Source organism: Hippocampus bargibanti, linkage group LG06 (genome assembly GCF_051943395.1).
Source record: "Hippocampus bargibanti isolate YZ-2025 linkage group LG06, ASM5194339v1, whole genome shotgun sequence".
Lineage (NCBI taxonomy): Eukaryota > Metazoa > Chordata > Actinopteri > Syngnathiformes > Syngnathidae > Hippocampus > Hippocampus bargibanti.
This window is the reverse complement of record NC_142739.1, coordinates 14,390,101-14,410,560: the sequence shown is the minus strand read 5'-3', so window position 1 is coordinate 14,410,560 and position 20,460 is coordinate 14,390,101. Positions and strand designations below refer to the sequence as shown.

Sequence of the window (20,460 nt, the reverse complement as noted above, 5' to 3'; positions counted from 1 at the left end):
GACAGAAACACAAATGATAGCATGGTTTATTTTAGAAGTGTCTTGACAAGAACAGAAGTGTACACAAAATAGCAAGCAGACACATGCCATTAAAATCATTTCATGGTGCTGCAAAGGATGAACTTAGCCTCATTTCTATAGACAAAATTGATTTGCTAAACTAATGTGTTTGTCATGAAAAATCAGTGAAAGCACCATTGTACTTAAAAGGACACAGTGTAGTGTACACCTACCTGTTGGAGTTGGTGAATAATGCCCAGAAGATTGATGGGTGGGTGTTGAGGGACAGGTTCCATTGTGGTAGCCCCCCTGCACTGGGTAGGGAGCATGTGTGCTGGGCATGCCGGCTGTGGAGGCGGGCCGCTTTGTCTGAAACATGCGTCGGTATGATTGGCCAATGTCACTTTTTCTGGGGATGGTGGAGGACTTGTCAAAGTTAGACTGCTGCTGCTCAGAGTCCTGTTCCTCCGTCATTGAAAAATAATCAAAATCTGATGCTGGAGGAGTAGAAACAATGAGAAATGAATGCCGTGACAAAACGAAACTTGAAAAATGATGGTGACTGCTTGATTGCTCTGGGTTACCTTGTGAGGGAATGGTGTCCTCAGAGCAGGAGGGTGTATTGGTCTGAGTGTTGTATCCACTGGAGCACTGTATTGAGTCTCGATTGGAGCTTTGTGTGTCCAATTCCAGGCCTCTTGATAAGGCCAGAGCCAACTCATCATGAGTATCAGGACCACCAGCCTGGAGCTATAAACATACATGAGGATGTAGCAGTGAGACTGAGTACATGCAAATAACGAGGTAGGGTAACGAGGAGAGATGGAAAAGTAACCTTAGCTGGTGTTGTCTTGTTCCTTTCTTCTCGTGACACTTTTTGGGATGCACGCATCTCAGCTGAGGCCAGAGTAGCGCTTGGAAGGCTTTGCGGTTCACTGCTTTCCCTGCCTGCAACTCTGTTATTGTCCATTACAACTGGAGGCCCCTTGTCTTTCTTCTTTCGCAATGTATTGATCATGGGCTGGTCATATGGCCCTGGCTTTGCCCAGTCCTGGAAAGAAACACAAATCGGTGTTGTGATGAATGTTTTAGTTGTCTCCACACGAAAACAATCATAAACAGTGCACCGTTTGCATTTTTTTTTCTGTCTATAGTATTTCCCTTATTTTAATTTTTCTTATTCAATAACACAAGTATGGGATGTTAATCAGATACCAGAAAATCTACAAGACAAACCTTCCAGCTGGGCACACGAGAGGAAGGCATCGTGGGAGAGCCCATGGGGCAGTTGTGAGGGAAATCTGGCAGGAGTGCTGAAGCGGGACGTGACCATGATCGTGTTGGGCAGGAAGAAGAGGAGGATGGAGGGAAGAAGGGGAATGCTGTGCTGGAGCCAGAGCTCAAACTCCCACCACTGGTAGGGGAGTTGGCTGGGCTGTAGTGATCAAAGCCATTGGACAGCTGCTAGTGTATGTTGGTGGATTGTGACAAAACGAGACAACAGAAACAATGGGATGAATTACGGAAATGATCAAATGAATGAAATAAAATCAAAAGAACACAACTGGCCCACTATTGGGAGAGCTACAGAATGTGTGAAACACAATTGGGCATCTGAAGTTGTACCATTGAGTACAAAGTACTGTATTGATGAAAACATTTCTTTTTTTTAAACAGAGAATTAATGGGGATTGCTTATTGTCTTATGTATGATATTCCCGATGGTTAGTCATGTGACTGTTCAGGAACGAGCTCTGACAGCAAATTTCTTCCTTTTTCTTATCTTTACTTTCATTTCCCCAAGAAATCACGTACGTATATGTTTCATTTGTGTCAATACAGAACTGTACTAAAAGAGAAAATTGGACTATTAACTTTTAATGCAAAGTTATTTTTCACTTAAGATGCATCTCAAAATTAAACAGACCCCCTATGGTGACATTAAAGAACAAAGAACTGTTCCATCGCAATCTTTATATTCTCTTGTAAAACACTTTAAAACACTTTCTTATTTAAGGGGCAAGGAAACGTTTTTTTCTTGCATATCACCTTGTAGGCTTTGTAAAATGGTACAGCATGATGACGAACAGCTGGAAAAAAATGTTCAAATGAAGAAACAAATAATGATAATGACGTTGGATTTGGAGGCCTTTTTGGTGACAGGTCACATTTTCCTTTAGCTCATCAGATTTGTTTTATTTATCACGGGAGGGACAAAAGGCACGCTGATGCCTTGTTCCGCTAGCTATGATGTTTAGCATGATGCAGGTTGCAGGCAGAGATGCAGGTCATCTACTCTGTGTTAAAGTGAATGTCAGTGGAAGAGTGTTTCACCTTGTCAATAGTGTGCAGAGATGCAGCATCAGCTGCTACAAGAGAGAGGGGGTCCCTGCTCAAGTCACAGTGAAGGTGCTCAAAATTTGACACGTCAGAGGAGCTGGAACTGGCACAAGGCTGCGACGGCAAGAAAAACAGCAGCAAGGGGGACAAAAGAATGAAGCAGGAGACAAAGACAAACAGACAGACAGAATAGCATCAACAGACAGTCAGTGAAACAAGCAGTTTGTTAGAGACCAAAGGCAACTTTTCTCGAGTTCTCAGCAGTTCGTCAGCTGTGCAGTCATGTGAACATCGAGGCTGCGGACTCTGTGCAGCAGGAAGTCAATTAAACTGAAGTAAAAGGCATTTATGTTGGTAGTGTTAGGTTTGCAACAGGAAGGGTCTTAACAAATATTGATAAACATATTCATTCTGGCCTCACACAAAGCCAACGTGAACCAGCCTTTTCAGTGATTTTGTTTTTAAATTGAATTTCAAGAATGAGATCTGAGAATAGGGATACAGTAAAGAGTTCTCCTACTGTGTGTGTTACATTTTAATAGCCACATTTGGTAAAGATATCAATTCATGATGCTCATGCAGTTTTTTCACAGCAATGGACTATTGAAGAGCAGGACGGGAGTGACCTGCTTTGCTCTTGGCTACGATAAAAGCCTACACTAATTTCCTGTGCAGTCAAGCTATATAACCTGACCACAGCCACAAAGTTATTACTCTAGCGGCGAGGTAGGCATACAATTAACATCTTGATCCCCCACTCAGATTCTAAGTCATACACTTTTACTTTGATGATGTGCACCGTACATGTTACACATTAAATTAAGTGTTTAGGAAGGAATATCTTCTGACCTTGCTTTTTGATGGCATTGGTGATGAGGACTTGGAGGATGTGCATTGGTCATGCGATGAAGAGATGAAGCCAGAGTCGTGGGAGGAGATGCTGGAGAGTCGAGCTGGGGCTTGCTGGGACATCGTGGAGCTGCGGTACCGTTGGCGAGGTTGATGGTGGTGGTGGAAGAGGTGGTGTGAGGAAGAGCAGGAGGAAGAAGAGGAAGGAGAATGAGAGTGAGAGCCACTTGATCCCCTGGAGTCACTACTGTTAACACTGTTCAGACTACTGTGACAGAAAAGGGAGGGAGGGACATTGGCAAGAGGAGCAGAAAACCATGGGTACCCAAATAGGTGAATAAAAGGTGATATTTTGCATCAAGAGTGAAGAAAAAGAAGAAATGGGCAGGGAATTGGGGTATGTGGAAGAAACAGGGTAGGAAACCATTAAAAGAGCCACTTTAATCAAAACACCATAATAACCAGCAAAAGAGGCCGACAAGGAGCGATTAAAGTAACACGTCTGAGGCCTTTTGGACATACATCAAATATCAAAGGTACAGTGACAGCATTTTATTTATACGGGGTCAGGCAAAATGATCTGACGCATGTTTAATTTAAATAAAGGCAAACAAACAAAAAATTACATCTAATTTTGCTTTTTGTCTTTCAATGCCATTGGTTTTCGTTTCTTTTTCAGTTGCTGCCATGAATTGGAGTGGTAAGCATCGCACTTTCATTGTTTATTGTATTGAAACAAAAAACTAACTACTACAAGGGCGGCCTGGTAGTCGTGTGGTTAGCACGCCGGCTTCACAGTGCAGAGGTCGTGAGATCAAGACTTGATCCGGCCTCCCTGTGTGGAGTTTGCATGTTCTCCCCGGGCCCGCGTGTGTTTTCTCTGGGTCCTCCCACATTCCCAAAACATGCATGGCAGGCTTATTGATCACTCCAAATTGTCCCTAAGTGTGAGTATGAGAGTGACTGTTTGTTTGTCCCTGTGTGCCTTGCAATTGGCTGGCAACCATTCAGGGTGTCTCCCGTCTGGTGCCCGAAGCCGGCTGGGATAGGCTCCAGCAGCCCCCGCGACCTTAATGAGGAATAAGCGTTACGGAAAATGGATGGATGGATGGAAAACTAACTACAACAATAGTGTTCCATTTGCACTTCAATCTTGGAAGAAATGATCCCGTACCAGCTTCAAACATGATGCTGTTATCGGTTATTAATTTAAAATGAAATGAAAATTCCCTCCCGACACCCATTTGGGCTACTTTGGCATTAGGTCTTCCCTCGTCGGGCTGTTACAACATTGAGACAGAATAAATGTACATTTAAAAAAGTTAATACTACTACTACTACTACTACTACTACTAATAATAATAATAATAATAATAATAATAATAATAATAATAATAATAATAATAGTCATTGTTTTTGTTGATAATAATAATACATATTGAAAAATCATGGGAGAAGATATCCATTCATGGGGCAGATGATGGAATTTGCTTTTTGCTGACTGCATTGATTAACTGTGAGTAATGGGGTTGCATATGTTTAGTTGGCACATAAGTAATATACAAGTAAAAACATTTTTCCCTCTATGGCAAGACAAGCAGAATCAATGACCTGCAGATAAGACCGAGACTCCACTCGTTTAATAAAAAGTGGATCTTCTATCACTAATGCACTACCGAGTTTTCCGAATTGACCACAGTGAACAATTAATTACTTATTAACTTATTGCAATGGTCCTCCTTGTATATATTGTGTTTTTACCTGCACATGCTGGACTTCCTGGAGGTAGTAGTGCTTGGGGAAGAGGGTGGACTTTGGTATGACCAACTATAATCTGAGCCTTTCATGTCCAAAATCACCTGGGAGGAACAAAAATCCTTATACTTATACATATCTGCACCATTTGAAAGAGATCATACAAAAATCATTAAACATTGGTGTATTACTTGTTCACTGGCAGCAGGTAGCTTGTGGGGATCTGAGGTCAGTGATTTCAGGTCATCAGAGATGGTCTGGAGATGGGTAACTTCTCCTAACATTGAAATCTCGTCATCCTGTGAGAATCATTCAGAGAAGAGTGAGCAATAAAGTATTGATGCAGCAGTGCAAAAACACGGATACATACAGTAATCCGAAACAGTATGTATCAGAAATGTGACTACATTCAGATTTTTTTGGAGTATCAAGCATTACAGAGGTGCTCCAGAAAGACCCAGCTGTTAATAATATGACATTTTACTACATACCACTACAGGCCGCAGCAAGGCTACAAACGTGCAGAATCTTTGCCTCTCCTCGATCAGTGCTTTCCTCAGGGCCTCTTTCTCAATTTCTTCCAGAAGAATGTATTTGTCATTGACATCTTGCATTGCACAGTCCAACTGGGGCAGGATATCACCACGACCTGCCACGTGAAACACGCACAAAATAAATTAACCCTGCATTTGGACAAAAGAAAAATACGATTATGAAATAGACTTCATCCCGCATTGATTACACAAAGGGGAAATTACCTCGTTACAGAGCTAGCAATTATTTACAGTACTAGAAAAAGAACACAAGGTGAATTATGAAGAAAATGTTAGGGAGTTGGGAATGTGGTTCACAATGTTGCTTCAGGTTGACAGAAACATCAGCATTGTGTTTTCAATGTGTACAGAGTATTGTATATATAGCAAGCAGATTTGAAAGTGTTTATTTTCTTTTTTGGGTGTTATAAGATTATTGGGAGCAATTGAACACAATAATTTCGGCATTGAAAGTGTAAAACTCTAGGACCAAAATAGCTGCCATGGAGCTCTCCAGTGTAATATCAAGGCTCCAACTAAGCTGTTTTTATAGCACTATGTGATGCATAATAACAATACATTTCATTTCTAAGCGCCTTTCAAAACTCTCAAGGTCACTTTACAGTCACAGGATAAGTTTCTTTTCTATATATTGTGTTAATCAAAATTAAGGATGTCGGTTGCCTTTGTTTAAGATCCTTACTCTTAAATTTCCATGAAATTGTTAGTATCTGTTCATAGGTCTGTGTAAGCTCTCAGTCGTACAGGAGTGGTCCATCGATGAGAAGGTTTCTTCAGCCGTCATCTGTACAAATGACGGCTGAAGAAACCTTCTCATCGATATCTGTTCATAGAACACATATTTTGTATGGAACACACACACAAAAATAATGTAAATAACTATAAAATGAAACAGAAACATATCAATAAAAATATGTGGTGTTAAAACTAAGGAACACAATGAAGAAAAGACAAATTGAATACAACAGTGCTTCAAGTAATAACTCCTCCCACTCCCCTACAATCGTGTTATTAAAGGTAAAGTTGACTGGGACACTGAGAATCTCGACAAAATGTCATCCTTTTTCATTCATGCAAATTAGATCACAATAGTAAAATGGCAGTATCTATCTGCAAAGGGACTTGTTGCCTGTTGAAGATTGATGTTTTATTGTCCAATGTGAAAAAAATAACGGTCATATTTTTCCAAATGGAAGTCTCCTGTTTAAAAATATACCATGTAGAATTAGTAAAAAAAGACATAATAATCATAATGTTTAAATTTTGCAGCGGTTTGTGATCACAAATGATACGGAATGGCAGGACCAGATTTAATTCAAGACAGTAACACATTGACACCGGTCTCTACTAGTCTGTAAGTGACTGGAAACCACTTCAGAAGTACCCCGCCCACTGCCTGAAGACTGCCGGGATACGCTGTAGCACGCCTACAACCTCCGTGAGGATAAGCGGCTTGGATAATGGATAGATGGTGTCTACTCATGACATCGTGACTACTGGGTTGAATGACTTGTCCATTTTCTTCCGATTGAAGCATATTCACTTCATGTTGCTTACAGTACTGAGCTTGGAAGTCAGGGAAACTGGAGAGTCTGATCTTTAAAGGACAACCGACGTCACTTTTTTGTTTCTTAACTGACATCAGAAAAACGTTTCATAGCATCTAAAATACCCAAAACACGCAGTATGATATTTTTATTCAAATGCAAAACACCAATAAAAATGACTTAAAGTGTCCAAAATCGGTAAAAAATTGAGCTCCGAATTGGGCGTTTTCAGAAAGTCCCACCTCCAGTTCGTGACATCACACCAAGACGCTTGCATTGCTGAAGAATCAAAACAATGGCTTCAGATTCGGAGAATATGCTTTCTTGTTACACATCCAGTTATGAATATGATTCAAATACTTCTGAAGAGGAGAGCATACATGTTTGCAATCGATTAAAGAATTTATTCCGTGCAATTATGAGGACACATTGAGGGGAAATAAGGGGAAAAAGAGGCACAAAATGGCGGCCTCCTGTGGCCACCTCCGTTTCCAAAGGCTGATAAATTCCTTATATGGAGCTTGGACGCCCTCTTCTGGCAGCTTTTGGGTGCAACATGAGGTCCCCAGACCAAACAAGTACAGCAAAATACATTGACGTGATGGAAGGACCGCTACAATGCGTCTTTTTTTCGATCAGGGGCGTTCCTTTAGTGACGTCACGTACGGACTCGTCACCAACTCAAAAACAAGACTTCCTGAATATTCAGCGCGAGTCTTAAAACGTAAAATATAGCTATATGCGGTGAAATCTTATTAAAATACGCTCAGTAGAAGTCATTTGAAGCCATTTTACAAATTATGGACACAACTTGTCCGGAGACGTTGGTTGTCCTTTAAGTCTACATGCAGTGTAACTGCAAAGCTTGAATGAGAAAAGCCATGACAAAACAAAAGAAAGGAGGCAGAAGGGGATGCATAAAAGGGAAGATACTGGTAAGGATCGCAAACTGGCAGCATACCATCAATGTAACCATAGCAACCAAAGAACATAAAGACACCATCTGTGGAGTAGCCAACTGAGATTCTCTATCAGTCCGTTTTGATGGACTCTCCACAATGGAACCAATGGTCTCAGCAAAGCATAGCAAATATCTACAGTACCGATGCAATCACATTGACCGACTTACCCATTGTATCAGCTCCAGGAAGAGAGGGATGGTTATCAGAACCACATGAGAGGAAGGAGAGAAATAAAGTCAACTAACTTCAATTCCTTTTGGGGGTGTCTGCATTAAGGGCATTCAGTGCATTGAACTGAACTTGCTGTGCGGAACAACAAGGAATAATCACCAAATCTTCTTGACAAGTTTTACAGTTCAACTGATGGAATGTTTTACAATGTCCAATTATAAATATATCAAAACAAAGTGGAGGGAAGTGTATCCAACTGCTTTTTGTAGCACATTTATATTTTAAATGGATACAGGTGTTTGTAAAACCTGAGCCAAGAGAACTTCAGAGAGAGAGAGAGAGAGAGAGAGAGAAAAAAAAACTGCCATGTGCAAGCTACCAAGTAAGGTAATGTTTAGCTATACAAGATTTGCAGTCTTCATTGTTCAGAATAAAGTACTTCTGCGTGCATCACTGAGGTTCTACTCTGTAATGTATTTATTCAATACATATTAAGATTGGAGCAAAACAAGTCTGTATTTTTACCTTTCTTTGCTTTCTTCTGAAGTTTCAGCGTATCTGATGACTTTTTCTTGATCTCCTGCCGAGCTCTCTTATAGTCTATTGGGGAGAAATATGTGCAGGAAATTTGTATTAATATGCCTCAGTGCTAGAGCAGATTATAATCAAATCTTGATACGTCTGCTCAAGTAATGACAGTGACTAGGCCTGACACAATGACATTTTTAGTATGACACATTTTCCCAGAAACTGTCAAGATAACAATTTTTTATATGTCATGAATAACAATTGTAAAGCATAATATTTCAAGGAATTTGCATCTATTTCAAGAGGAATATATTTTTAATATATCCATGGTGGTATTGAAATGTGACAAATAAATATCTTGGGTAAATAAAACAATAATCCAGACTAACACTCTATGCAGCAAAAAAAATGGTAAACAGCAAAATAAAACACAGTGGCACACATGTATCTGTAATGGCAGTAAAATGAAATCTCTGATGACTTTACTCTCCTTTACAATGTCCCCATTCGCCCTTTTGTACAAGACGGCAGTGGTTGGAGTAGCCAATTTGTTATGCCTACCAAAAGCCTGCAGCATTCATTTGAAGTTTAAACGCTGGTTTCTCTACAGTATTGAATGTTTGTATTTATTTTCTTACTTATTAATTTATTTTTGCTTCCATCTGAAAATATTGGGTGAGGTGTGTGTGCTTTAAATGGACTTCAAGCTTCACCCTGTTGTGATTTTTTTCATACAAATGCAACATACCATCTTGTTGACCTTAGTTGGCTGCATCACATACACCCGGCTTGAATACAAAATATTTGTACGATGGCATAAAGTATTTTGAACAAATTCCATTCACTTCGCTCAACTTTCTGTCATTGTACAAATCCAGCTCTCGAAAACCGCAGCTTCGGCATCACTACGCCTTTCACTCAAAATTCAACCAGTGTCACACCATCGGTGTCTGTGCGTCTTAAGTCCCGCCTACCACATAGGACATGACTGACAAAAGGAGGAACAAAGGCTGGCAGGCCTAAGTTAGCGACCTATGGCAGTCGTACCTCTGGCATGGTCCTTATCCAAAGTGTAGACACCTCTTTTCCATTCCTCCATCTGTTCTTGTAGGGGATTGATGAGAGCTTCCAAAAATGTCCTGCAGAAAAAAGAAGTTACTGGAGTTATTAGTGAAGTTGATTTAAAAATTATAGGGCCTCACTGTTTCAACATGTTTGGTGTATTTATGTGACAATGGAACATATTTTCATGTTTTCCTGTCATCGTACAACCTCACTCCAGTTTATCGGCATAGACAGTATGACGGACAAGCGAGTAGTTCAGGGGTCGGGAACCTTTTTGACTAAGAGAGCCACAAAAGTAAAATATTTAGAAATGTTTTTCAGCGAGAGCCACACGCACGCGCGCGCGCACATACAAAACGCTCGCGTGCGCGCGCACACACACACACGCGCACGCGCAGCCACTTTTCAACAAAATATCAGAATGTATTATTTAAAATAACTTTGTGATAGTACTCACCGTTAACATGGATGGTTTTCCGTTCCTCGTGTTTGGTAAAAATCCAGGAAAACGATCGGAATGAAATTCAATTTGCCGGTCCAGAGGCGAAGTTACTGCTCGCTAGCCTGCACACGGCTCATAAGCTTCCACACTTGCTATCTGCAATCTACTACGTTAACATGGGGATTGTTAAAATGTCACTGACATTCGACTGTTTCATCGATGGTATTGTTTCATTGCAAATTAGAATCAGAACATTTTCTCTCCTCTAATGCTCCCGTGCTTTCACGCTGAAGTGCACTAGTTGGGCGTGAAGTGCACTAGTTGGGCGTTTACCTGTTTCAACATGACGGCCACTATCATCCAATCAACATGGCGCTTTCGGCCATTCTAGGTCAGTGTCATCCAATCAAAATAGCGCTTTCCGCCAACTGCAGCCCCAACGGGAAATGAACGACGAAAAAAACGACAATATGTATTATAATATGTAATATTTATCGGCGAGCCATATGCAATCATCAAAAGAGCCATATATGGCTCGCGAACCATTGGTTCCCGACCCCTGCTAGTTCAACCAAAAGGAGGTCTATTTTGCAAATCATTAACAGGCAAGAAATCGAGTAATAATGTTTATACCCTACAGTGTCACAGTTGGATGTTAGAAGCTCATGCAGTGGAATGTCAATCATTACCTAACTGAGTCTATAGACATTTGTGCATTTGTGACTGTTTAAGGAGCTGGGAGTGCTTGGCAGCTGCAAGCTTAGTACATGCATCTAAAATTAGACCCCACCCCTCTTTTACAGACATTTCTGTCTGTCTGTCTGTCAGTGGGTGGGTCTGTATAGCCACCACCTATCTGCGGGGTCCTGCCATAGAGAGTCAAGAGGAATGTGCTGAAATGCCATTCGAAATTAGAGCCCTTGTCTGTATTGTGTGTGTGTGTGTGTGTGTGTGTGTGTGTGTGTGTGTGTGTGTGTGTGTGTGTGTGTGTGTGTGTGTGTGTGTGTGTGTGTGTGTGTGTAATAGTGAGAGATGTGTGGTGTACATACATGTGGGTCTATACTCCAAAACATAGCTTCTTTATGCATGACCCTTGCTCAGTACAGCATCACAGGGGGCATTTTCACACAAAAGAGCACATGTCATTAACACTTGGTGCGTAGAGTGACATCACATGTGCAGACTTATTGGATTTGCCTTCTGAGTGTCGAAGAACACCAAATGTGTTGATGAGTTACGACATACTACATGATGGCAGGCTTGATTGTACATGCAAACCCGGACAACCTTCCATTCCAGTCAAGCACTGACTAAAACAGAGCTGGCATGTAAATAAATGTCAGTCATGTGGCACTTGAGCAAAGATGGTTGCCACACACATTCACACACAAATTCAACTCCTTACATGGAGAACTGTTTGAATTTGGCTTCGATGCTGCGATGTCTCATACACATCCTTGTCAAGGCTGATCCGATGTCTCTGGTGCCTCCTTTAAGAAAAAAACAGAGAAACAGGGATAATTGAGTTCAGTGAATATACGGTATGACCAAGTCAGAGTTTGGATCTACCAGGTTCAAGTGCAACAACCAAATATCTTATCAAAGGTATCACAATGTTTCCATGTGATAAGTCGACGACTGTGTCTGACAATATGGTGAAATAAAATGAGGGAAAAAGTTAAATGAAAAAAGTCACAAATATGGTTACAATTGTTTGCTATTTGTTGTTTTCTGTGTGTTTCAATGCACTGCATGTTTGCACTGTGGTTGAGAGGAAAGTAATTTCATATGTACTGTATGTTGCACATATAGCATATTTGACAATAAAGCTTGACTCGACTTAAAATAGTACCGAGGAGTGTAATTCTTTCATCTTTATGGGGCCTCTCCAAAAACATCTGTCCCAGTTCAAACTATTTCAACCTCAAAAATTCAAGTCAAGGTTGAGAAACAAAAACATGTTTAAAGGCAAAGCAGGTATAGATAAAGCCAAGTAACAAAGACAATGAAATAATCAAAATAATTACCTTGCCCCCCCCCCCACCCCCCAGATTACTGCTATGGTTAAATTCGGCAGGTCGTCTTGGCAGACCTAAGGTGAGAGTTGAAGGAGGCCTCACCTCACATCAGCTCGGACACAGGCTAGTCCAATCTGTGTGAACGAGCCCTTGGTGGGTACGGAGGCGGGTGGAGAGAGGTGCCTCTTACCCGATAATGATGTCCATTTATTTTTAAGTAACACAATTAATATATGCTTCTTACGTAACCCGGAACCGCCAGTGTTTTGTTGACAGTACTTATACATTCCAGCACTCCGATACACTGATACTGGCTAGTCAGCCAATCATGACTGTAAATCTTGTGATGTGGTCACGTGGGTTACACAACCGATTGGGTGCATGTACAGTATATTGGAGAAATGCAGAAGGTTCTGTAGTAATGGTTACAATCAGCCAGGCGATGTGCTATGTGCTAGAGCTGACACAAAACGTAAATAGCAAACGCAATGGCTAGTTTTTTAAATGAATGTTTTTAGCCACAAGACCACAACGACAGTAAAGCACATTTAACAGAGTAAAATCCTAATATCGGGAATGGGTTGATATGCCTAAAGAATAGTTATTTCCTTCCCTGAAGGTTCAATCGCTGTCCTTTACTGGAAGGCCTCAAGTTAAATGTCAACACAGGGACTTCACGATGACTGACAGAACTTTTGTGTGACTCGAGTTTTTGTGTGGGATTGTTCCTGCATGTCTTTGTGTTTGTATGTGTTTGAGTTTGCATGACTTTGTGTCCGCCTGTGGGCAAAGGTGGGGCCAACAGGCTCTTATGCATGCATGCATGTGTGGGACTGTGCTCTCTTGAGAAGTGCAATTCCATCCAGCAGAGAAAGCCTGTTCCGAGCACAGTTTGTGCAGCGTGTAAGCAGAGGCTGGGAACAAGAATAAATATACTGATGAGTCTTTCTTTGGATAGTTGATTTGAGAACACTGTAACATACCGGTAGATAGTTTGTCCTCTTATTGACTAATTAGCCAAGGCTTAGGCTAGTAGTGAATGATACTAACCCAAAATTAACCCAAAAATACAAGATGCTCTTTCTTACTTCACCTCTTTCATTATCCATTCATCTATCCATCACGACACTGCATATTATTATTTAGGGTGGGGCTAACAGATGTCAGAGTACCTCAGGGAGGCCAAAAGGCCCAAGAAAGTGTTAGTACTGGCAAAATCTATTCATTGTACAGTAATTCAGCAGCTCAAGTCTGCACTGTCAGGGGAAGAGTTTGGTTTCAGTTGATAATGTATGTTCTACTCCCACAGCCCACAGCCGTACATCTGGACTTGATATGAAGCATGTGAAACGACTTGCAGCAATATGCCATATTTTTGCAAAATACGGCCTCTGTCAATTGTTGGCAATGTGACTGCAATACCTGCAATCATCTGAACAATGTTCCATTGAAATGAGACCTGCCACTGACCATTCGGCAAGCCCCCTCACTGCCCACCCGTCTCAAAACTCACTTTTAATCTTTGGCATTTGACTCCCTGGTGCTTTCTACTATCTTTGTGACTGCTTAAGCGTCCACGTTAAGCGTTTTGTTACAGCTGTTGTTAAAGCGCGAGATAAATCAATATAAATAGTATTGTATTGTATAAGTTTTGAATGACCAAGGTAGGCAAACATGCTGGGCATTGTGTCGATTGTACTGATGATGCTGAGACCCAATGGTGAAGGTCAAAGTCAAAGTCAAAGGAGCAACCTCAATGCGACTTTGGCCACCATTTCTAGTTGCCATGGAAACTCTTTGTGTACGTGTATCCCCTTTTACACTGTGTGTTCAAGTTGGCATTTGTATCATTTATTTCTCAGTGGCTGACAAATGGTGACGGTGGATCTAGAGGTCGTACCAATGCAACAACAAAAGCAGTATTGAATATCCAAGGGAATGTTGTGATGTCAGTAGTGGTACCTGGGGCCAACACGTCTCCCTTTGTGACACTATCTAACAAGTATTCTATATGGTACACTAGAATTTGACGCTGACATATTACATGTCAAAATATCTTATAGCACGTTACCGTTTTGCACAATCCTGCTTTACTCCATTCTGTGTAAAATATTAGGCCTAATAAATGGTTGTGGCAGGTCTTTTTTTCTAAGACACTTGCATATATTGTAGCTGTGGATAATTAATGCTCTAGATGTCTATAAACTATGCAGCTGGGCTCATGATTTGAGTGCTCTTTGTTTTTAGAAAACTAACTTCAAGCCAATGTCAACTTTGTTTTTATTTTCACTACTTGAACAATATTCTGATTAATCCCAGCACTAAATTCACGGTCATGCATGCTGTGCTGTGCAATATAGGTCAGCAAACCAGATTGTCGGAAACGGTTGTGGCCCTCTCAGGATAACACTGCTGGAAATACATAACATCTACTCTTTTTAGCATCATATGAACCCTGACATAAATAGACACCGCTTCAGTTAAGTGCCACACACACCATCACACACGTCATCACACACATCAACGCAAGCGCAGAAAAACAAGCTTCAAGCACCTCTCAGGCAGACAAGGCCACCAAACAGCTATGCGTATGTTTATGTGTACTGATGTAGCTTGCTGTCAGAAGAAAGTGATGCAATGTGACATGGTGTCTTGCAGTTTTTTGTAATTATGCGTGCTCAACATTTCGCAAGTTAGGTTTATCATACACTCCGAAACAAGATAAGCTTCATTCAGTAGTCAACATTTTTGGGGCAAGTTCGAGCTGTACAATCTAATTTCCGTTCTTCTCTATGTGCTCCTTTTTTGATATTTAGACATTAACTCAGAGGCACTGCCATAGAGTGAGTGGTACCCATGCTTTATCTCGGACCCTGAGGTCGATTTCAAAATAGGCTGTGCACAGTTGTTTTACTGCGGCCGTCATGCATAGCAAAGTTGTCATCCAAACATAGTCAACGACGGTGTAGCAGTGAGTTACCGAAAAATGATCTTCGACGGATGGGAAGGCTGGCCGACCATGATGCCAAGGACAGGCTTGGAAATACACTGACCGCTCGAGGAAATTTCAAAATTCCCCCAAATTCCAGAGAGACAACCCCACCCTGGTATGCTCCCTGAATACCTTGGGAGTTTATGGATTATTCTTGGAACCTATCTTAAATGTTTGTTGTGCATTGTGATCCCTTTAAGAGGCACGGGTGGTCAGTGTAGTAGCAGAGCCAAATGGATATCATTATGTAAAAAAAAGGAAAATGGCACATAGCCCGAAAAACTGGGGCTGCTGCGGCAATATGAGTACTACCACTGTCTACATTTATTTCCTGATCTGCTTATCCTCACAAGGGTCGTGAGGCGTTGCTGGAGCCTATCCCAGCTCCATTCAGGCAGTCAGCGGGTTGCGAGGCAATCACAGGGCACACATGGACAGCATACCTGTCAACCTTGGCTAATAACTGCCCTTATAAATGATTAAAATTCCCGTATAAAAGTTGTAGGACACCGTTATTTGAAATGATAAAAAAACACTAACACAAGCGGAAATGCAGCCAGATTACCGCGCATGTGCACGTTGTGCTTGTATCAATCCGACCATATGCAGCGATAAAAAAAAAATTATTTAATTTATTATATTTAAACAAAATTTAAAAAACATACGATTGAGGATTACTTTTGCTGTTGTCGGTGACAATGGTAGGGACCGGCAGCAGCATTGTCGTTGGCTACCAGCAGTTGAGACAAACTGGATTTGAGCCAAAATGGTCTTTGTAAGATTGGTTCACAATTGTTTTTTTAGGGACGATTTGGAAGGACACTGGAGTAGTATGGAGTAGTTTGCTGTTAACGAAGGGTATGTGGTTACACTGATAAGAGGCTGGAGACCATACAGCTGGTTTCAAACATATGCACATATATCCAGCTGTACAGAGGTACAGCAATCTGTTGGCTCACTAATTAGAGACCTATGGGAACATAAAGGCTGCACGAACAAAATATGTTTGAAGAATTAACATGATTGTCTTCATTATGGCCTCCATCTATTCAAAATATACTCCATAGGTGTTTTACATTTTGTTACATTTTAGATTTATTTTTACCTGACCTATTCCAACACCGGAGTGCCACAGTATGTCCCGTCGGTGCATGTCCACACAATTAAAAGTGTCTTTCTGAGTCACTTGGCATAGCGACACGCAATCTCAATCAACCCTCGTTGGTACAGTAGTTGACGACATTTAATGATCATGACTGAAAGACAATTGAAAAGTTAGCTGCGTCTTTACGGTATGTGAGGTCTCTTACCCTCTCCGCATTGGTTTTTGTATCAATTGTACATTATCAAAGTTATGGGTGAATGTTTTTTGTGAATACTTTTGTGGTTTCCTTTTTTATATGAAACATTTATGAACAGATAAATGATGTTTTATTATGCAACTCTTTTTGACTCAGGAACTAATTCCAATTATATCTGATTGGAAAACACCCTGTTTTAATTATTGAGGTAAAACCAGAAGAAGTTGACGTCTGCTATATCATAGCACACTTATGCATGTCTGCAGAAAATGCAGCAACAATGCAGCAGGAATGTTAAAACAATAGTATGTTTGCTTACTACAAAAAAGCTTCTCTTGGTGAAAACAAAAACACATTTTTGTGGCAGCCTGTATCTAAATATTCTTTTAAAAGAAACATTGCTGTTTCTATCTCTCTCTCACACACACACACACACACACACACACACACACACACACACACACACACACACACACACACACACACACACACACACACACACACACACACAGGACTCACCTGCTACAAACCGACGGGTGTTGACATGCAAAAAAACTGTCTGAAAAGATCTATCAACAGCTGACAGCTTGACAGAAGAGGAAAAGGAGCGGAGGGGGATAAGTAACTTTTATGATGTTAAATGCAATGGAGTTGACTGGAGCTCACAGGAGTTTCATTTTTATGACACATAAATTGTAGTCTTTCAAATATACAGCGGCCATGCAAAAAAAAAACATGTAAAAAAGAAAATCAGAAAAGATCCCCAAAAGCAAACGTAATGTGTTGTTGGTGGGGGGTGGGGGGAATTACATCTAGAGGAATTTATGTCTTTCACCTAAGTGTAGTTTTGCAGCTTGGATGCTAATGAGGTTTTGAGGACACAGACAAACAAGATGGCAAATGGCAATGTTGCTAAACAAATTAATGAACTTCTCAATTCCAATGACATCCCCTTCAGATTTAGTGCTCTTTCCAATTAGTTGCAATGATTGGAAAACAAGCAAGAGTGGGTGAGAGTACAAATTTAAATGACCACAATCCAATATATGGACTTCATGTCACGGTTCCCCTAAATTAACAGAATTGGTTATCAAAAGAAATATTCTCATGTTTCTCTTAAAAATAAAATGAATTCCTGTCCATTCATTTTTAAAAACTTCGGTGCAGGCTTAGTTCCTGTAGGCCTCAGACGATTCTCTGAATTGTGTGCACTGCTGCAAACATTGTGCCTGAGTTTCCCTGGTCAGAATACAATTGTCTGTTTCAATGAGTGAGTGGCCAACGCCAAGACAAAAATAAACCTTCAGCGCAAAGAACTGAGTGTTGCACGGGAAAGTACCAGACAGAAAAACATTTTAAGAAGAGACTTTTACAATGTCTCTCCCATAGAAAAACATGTGTGACAGCATCTTTAAAAAAACTGCAAAATGTCAGTTTCCCCCAGGCACACCATTCAATTATGTTCAAGGCAAGAGACATGATCCAAATACGTAACATAAAATTCCACAACACAACCATGGCTATTGATTATATAGTGTTGTCACAGGAAGCAAGTGCTTTGTTTCCTATAGCAAGTACAAGTTTGTCGGTAAAAAACTAAGCAATCAAGAGAGATTTAAAACGCCTTCGCTGATTCGAATCTAGTCAATTATGTCATACCTTCCCATAACATCAGAATAAGTAAATAGCGGATTGGATAGGTTATCATAGATGAGAAGGTTTCTTCAGCCGTCATCTGTACAAATTTGAAGGTTTCGGACGTTTCGCCTCCTATCCACGAGGCTTCGTCAGCGAACTAAAGTCTGACTGGTCGTATTGGCCCTATTTATACATCCCTAATGTTAGATATGTAGACGATACTTTTGTCATAATTAAAAAACAAGAAATTCAATCCTTCACAGATCACCTCAATTCTGTAGACATCAACATTAAATTTACTCGTGAGGACATTAAAGAGAACCAACTAGCCTTCTTGGATTGTAAAGTAATTATAAAAGAGGACAGAGCGCGAAAAACAGAAGTCTTTAGGAAGGCTATGCACACTGACCAATACTTACTTTTTGACTCTAACCACCCTTTACAACACAAATTAGGAGTTATCAGAACCCTACAGCATAGGGCTAAACTAATACCAACGAGCATTGAAGGTAGAGAAAAGGAGTCAAAACATATCAGGCGAGCACTCACTAACTGTGGGTACCCTCAGTGGTCATTCAACAAATGTCAGAAAGAAAGAATAGGGAATGAAACCAATAATTCTCAAGATACAAAAAGGAGAGGAGTAGCAGTACCTTACATTGCAGGAGTTTCTGAAAAATTACAAAGAGTCCTTTGGCAACACAAAATTCCTACTTATTTCAAACCGATAAACACGTTAAGGCAAAAATTAGTGCATCCAAAAGATAGGCTACCAAATGAATTGTAAAGAGCAGTACATTGGGGAGACTCAACAAATTCTCAAAAAAAGACTTTATCAACATCGCAGGGATAATACAAGTGGGCCTCAATCGGCAGTACATTTGCACCTGAAAGCTAGCAACCACTCATTTGACGACAATGAGGTTAAAATCTTAGCGAAAGAACATAGATGGTTTGAAAGGGGGGTAAAAGAAGTGATTCTTATAAAACAACAAAATCCTTCATTAAACCGGTCTGGTGGGGTGAGGTTCAATTTGGATCATTCATACAATAGCCTGCTTAGGCAAAACAGGTTAGGCAACATTCGTAATGCTGATGAGGTGATACCGGTGGAGTAGGGGAAATGGGCCAGTCGTTAGTCAGGTATGTAGGAACAATCAGTGGGGCCACAGGGAGTGGTCCTCTGCTCCCCCCAACCTGAGAGTAGGGACCTATCATAGCTGTGGCCGGCGCCGCCATGGCTGGACATTAGGGATATATAAATAGGGCCGATACGACCAGTCAGACTTCAGTTCGCTGACGAAGCCTCTTGGATAGGAGGAGAAACGTCCGAAACCTTCAAATTTGTACAGATGACGACTGAAGAAACCTTCTCATCGATGGACCACTCCTGTACGACTGACGTATAGGTTATCATACACTTCTGACCATGTAAGTGTCTTGTCCTATCTGACATAACAGATTCATTTCTGATTCTGGGGTGTGTGTGCTTGCAATGCAACGATTCCATGTTGTATTTGTCTCTCTCTCCCAACTTTTACATCCATCCCGCCATTTTCTGATTCACTGGAGCTTATCCTTGCTGTCTTGGGCCATAGATGGGGGACACCCTGAACATCTTTATTTACCTGCTAATTTACTGTTCATAGCTGGTTGGGCTCCACTTTAATATGGCTCCGGCAAGACTCCACCTCCTGTCCCTCTCACTCCCTACAACAGCTCACTCCTCCCCTCAGATATGCCGAGGAGAGTAAAGAAAAAAACAGCTGGCCCTTTGTCATAAATGTCGAAGAGACAGCTCTGCAAGCAGTCAATCATTTGCATCTGCTTACAAATGACCTCAAAAAAGAAAAAGAAAATCTCAATCTGTACGGAAGATGGACAGGTTCTTGAAACCTTGACTTTTAAAAACTATGGTCAACCGTTGAACTGGTAGTCAACACAAACTTACTGCGGGTAATACGAAGCAGACAAACAGAGGACACTGAGCTGTTTTGAAGTATAGCACAACACTGCTTTGTTCAAAATGACCCAAAAATTACACCCACCATGTGTCCCTTCGTGTGTGTGTGTGTGTGTGTGTGTGTGTGTGTGTGTGTGTGTGTGTGTGTGTGTGTTCAGGTACGTGCGCCACTGATATTGGCAATGAACAAGTGAGGTGACATTAGCCTACCCGGCACCCTGTATGCATCCGCCCGCCCACATACACACAAAGTCTTCACACAGGCACATCATTCATTCAGAGAACTTCATGAAGTGTCTCTGGCCCAACAAAGAACAATCAGGACAAGTGAACTC

General features: G+C 41.0%; 1 protein-coding gene across 7 annotated transcripts in view; it reads right to left on the bottom strand.

Moving 5' to 3' along the window:
- The window catches only part of LOC148896584 (protein MTSS 1-like), a 38,456-nt gene that overhangs the window by 2,535 nt on the left and 15,461 nt on the right, over positions 1-20,460 (bottom strand). The window contains exons 4-15 of one of the 7 annotated variants that reach the window (XM_088998775.1): positions 11,619-11,703; positions 9,754-9,845; positions 8,704-8,778; positions 5,436-5,593; positions 5,136-5,243; positions 4,951-5,048; positions 3,190-3,457; positions 2,335-2,454; positions 1,237-1,464; positions 836-1,051; positions 585-750; positions 234-497 (exon numbers count right to left, since the gene is read on the bottom strand). In XM_088998775.1, coding sequence (XP_088854901.1) covers positions 234-497; positions 585-750; positions 836-1,051; positions 1,237-1,464; positions 2,335-2,454; positions 3,190-3,457; positions 4,951-5,048; positions 5,136-5,243; positions 5,436-5,593; positions 8,704-8,778; positions 9,754-9,845; positions 11,619-11,703 — 1,878 coding nt within the window. Of the gene's footprint in view, positions 1-233; positions 498-584; positions 751-835; positions 1,052-1,236; positions 1,465-2,334; positions 2,455-3,189; positions 3,458-4,950; positions 5,049-5,135; positions 5,244-5,435; positions 5,594-8,703; positions 8,779-9,753; positions 9,846-10,228; positions 11,592-11,618; positions 11,704-20,460 lie in introns of those variants that run through there. The other 6 variants (XM_088998776.1, XM_088998777.1, XM_088998778.1 and 3 more) reach the window with 6 other exon arrangements.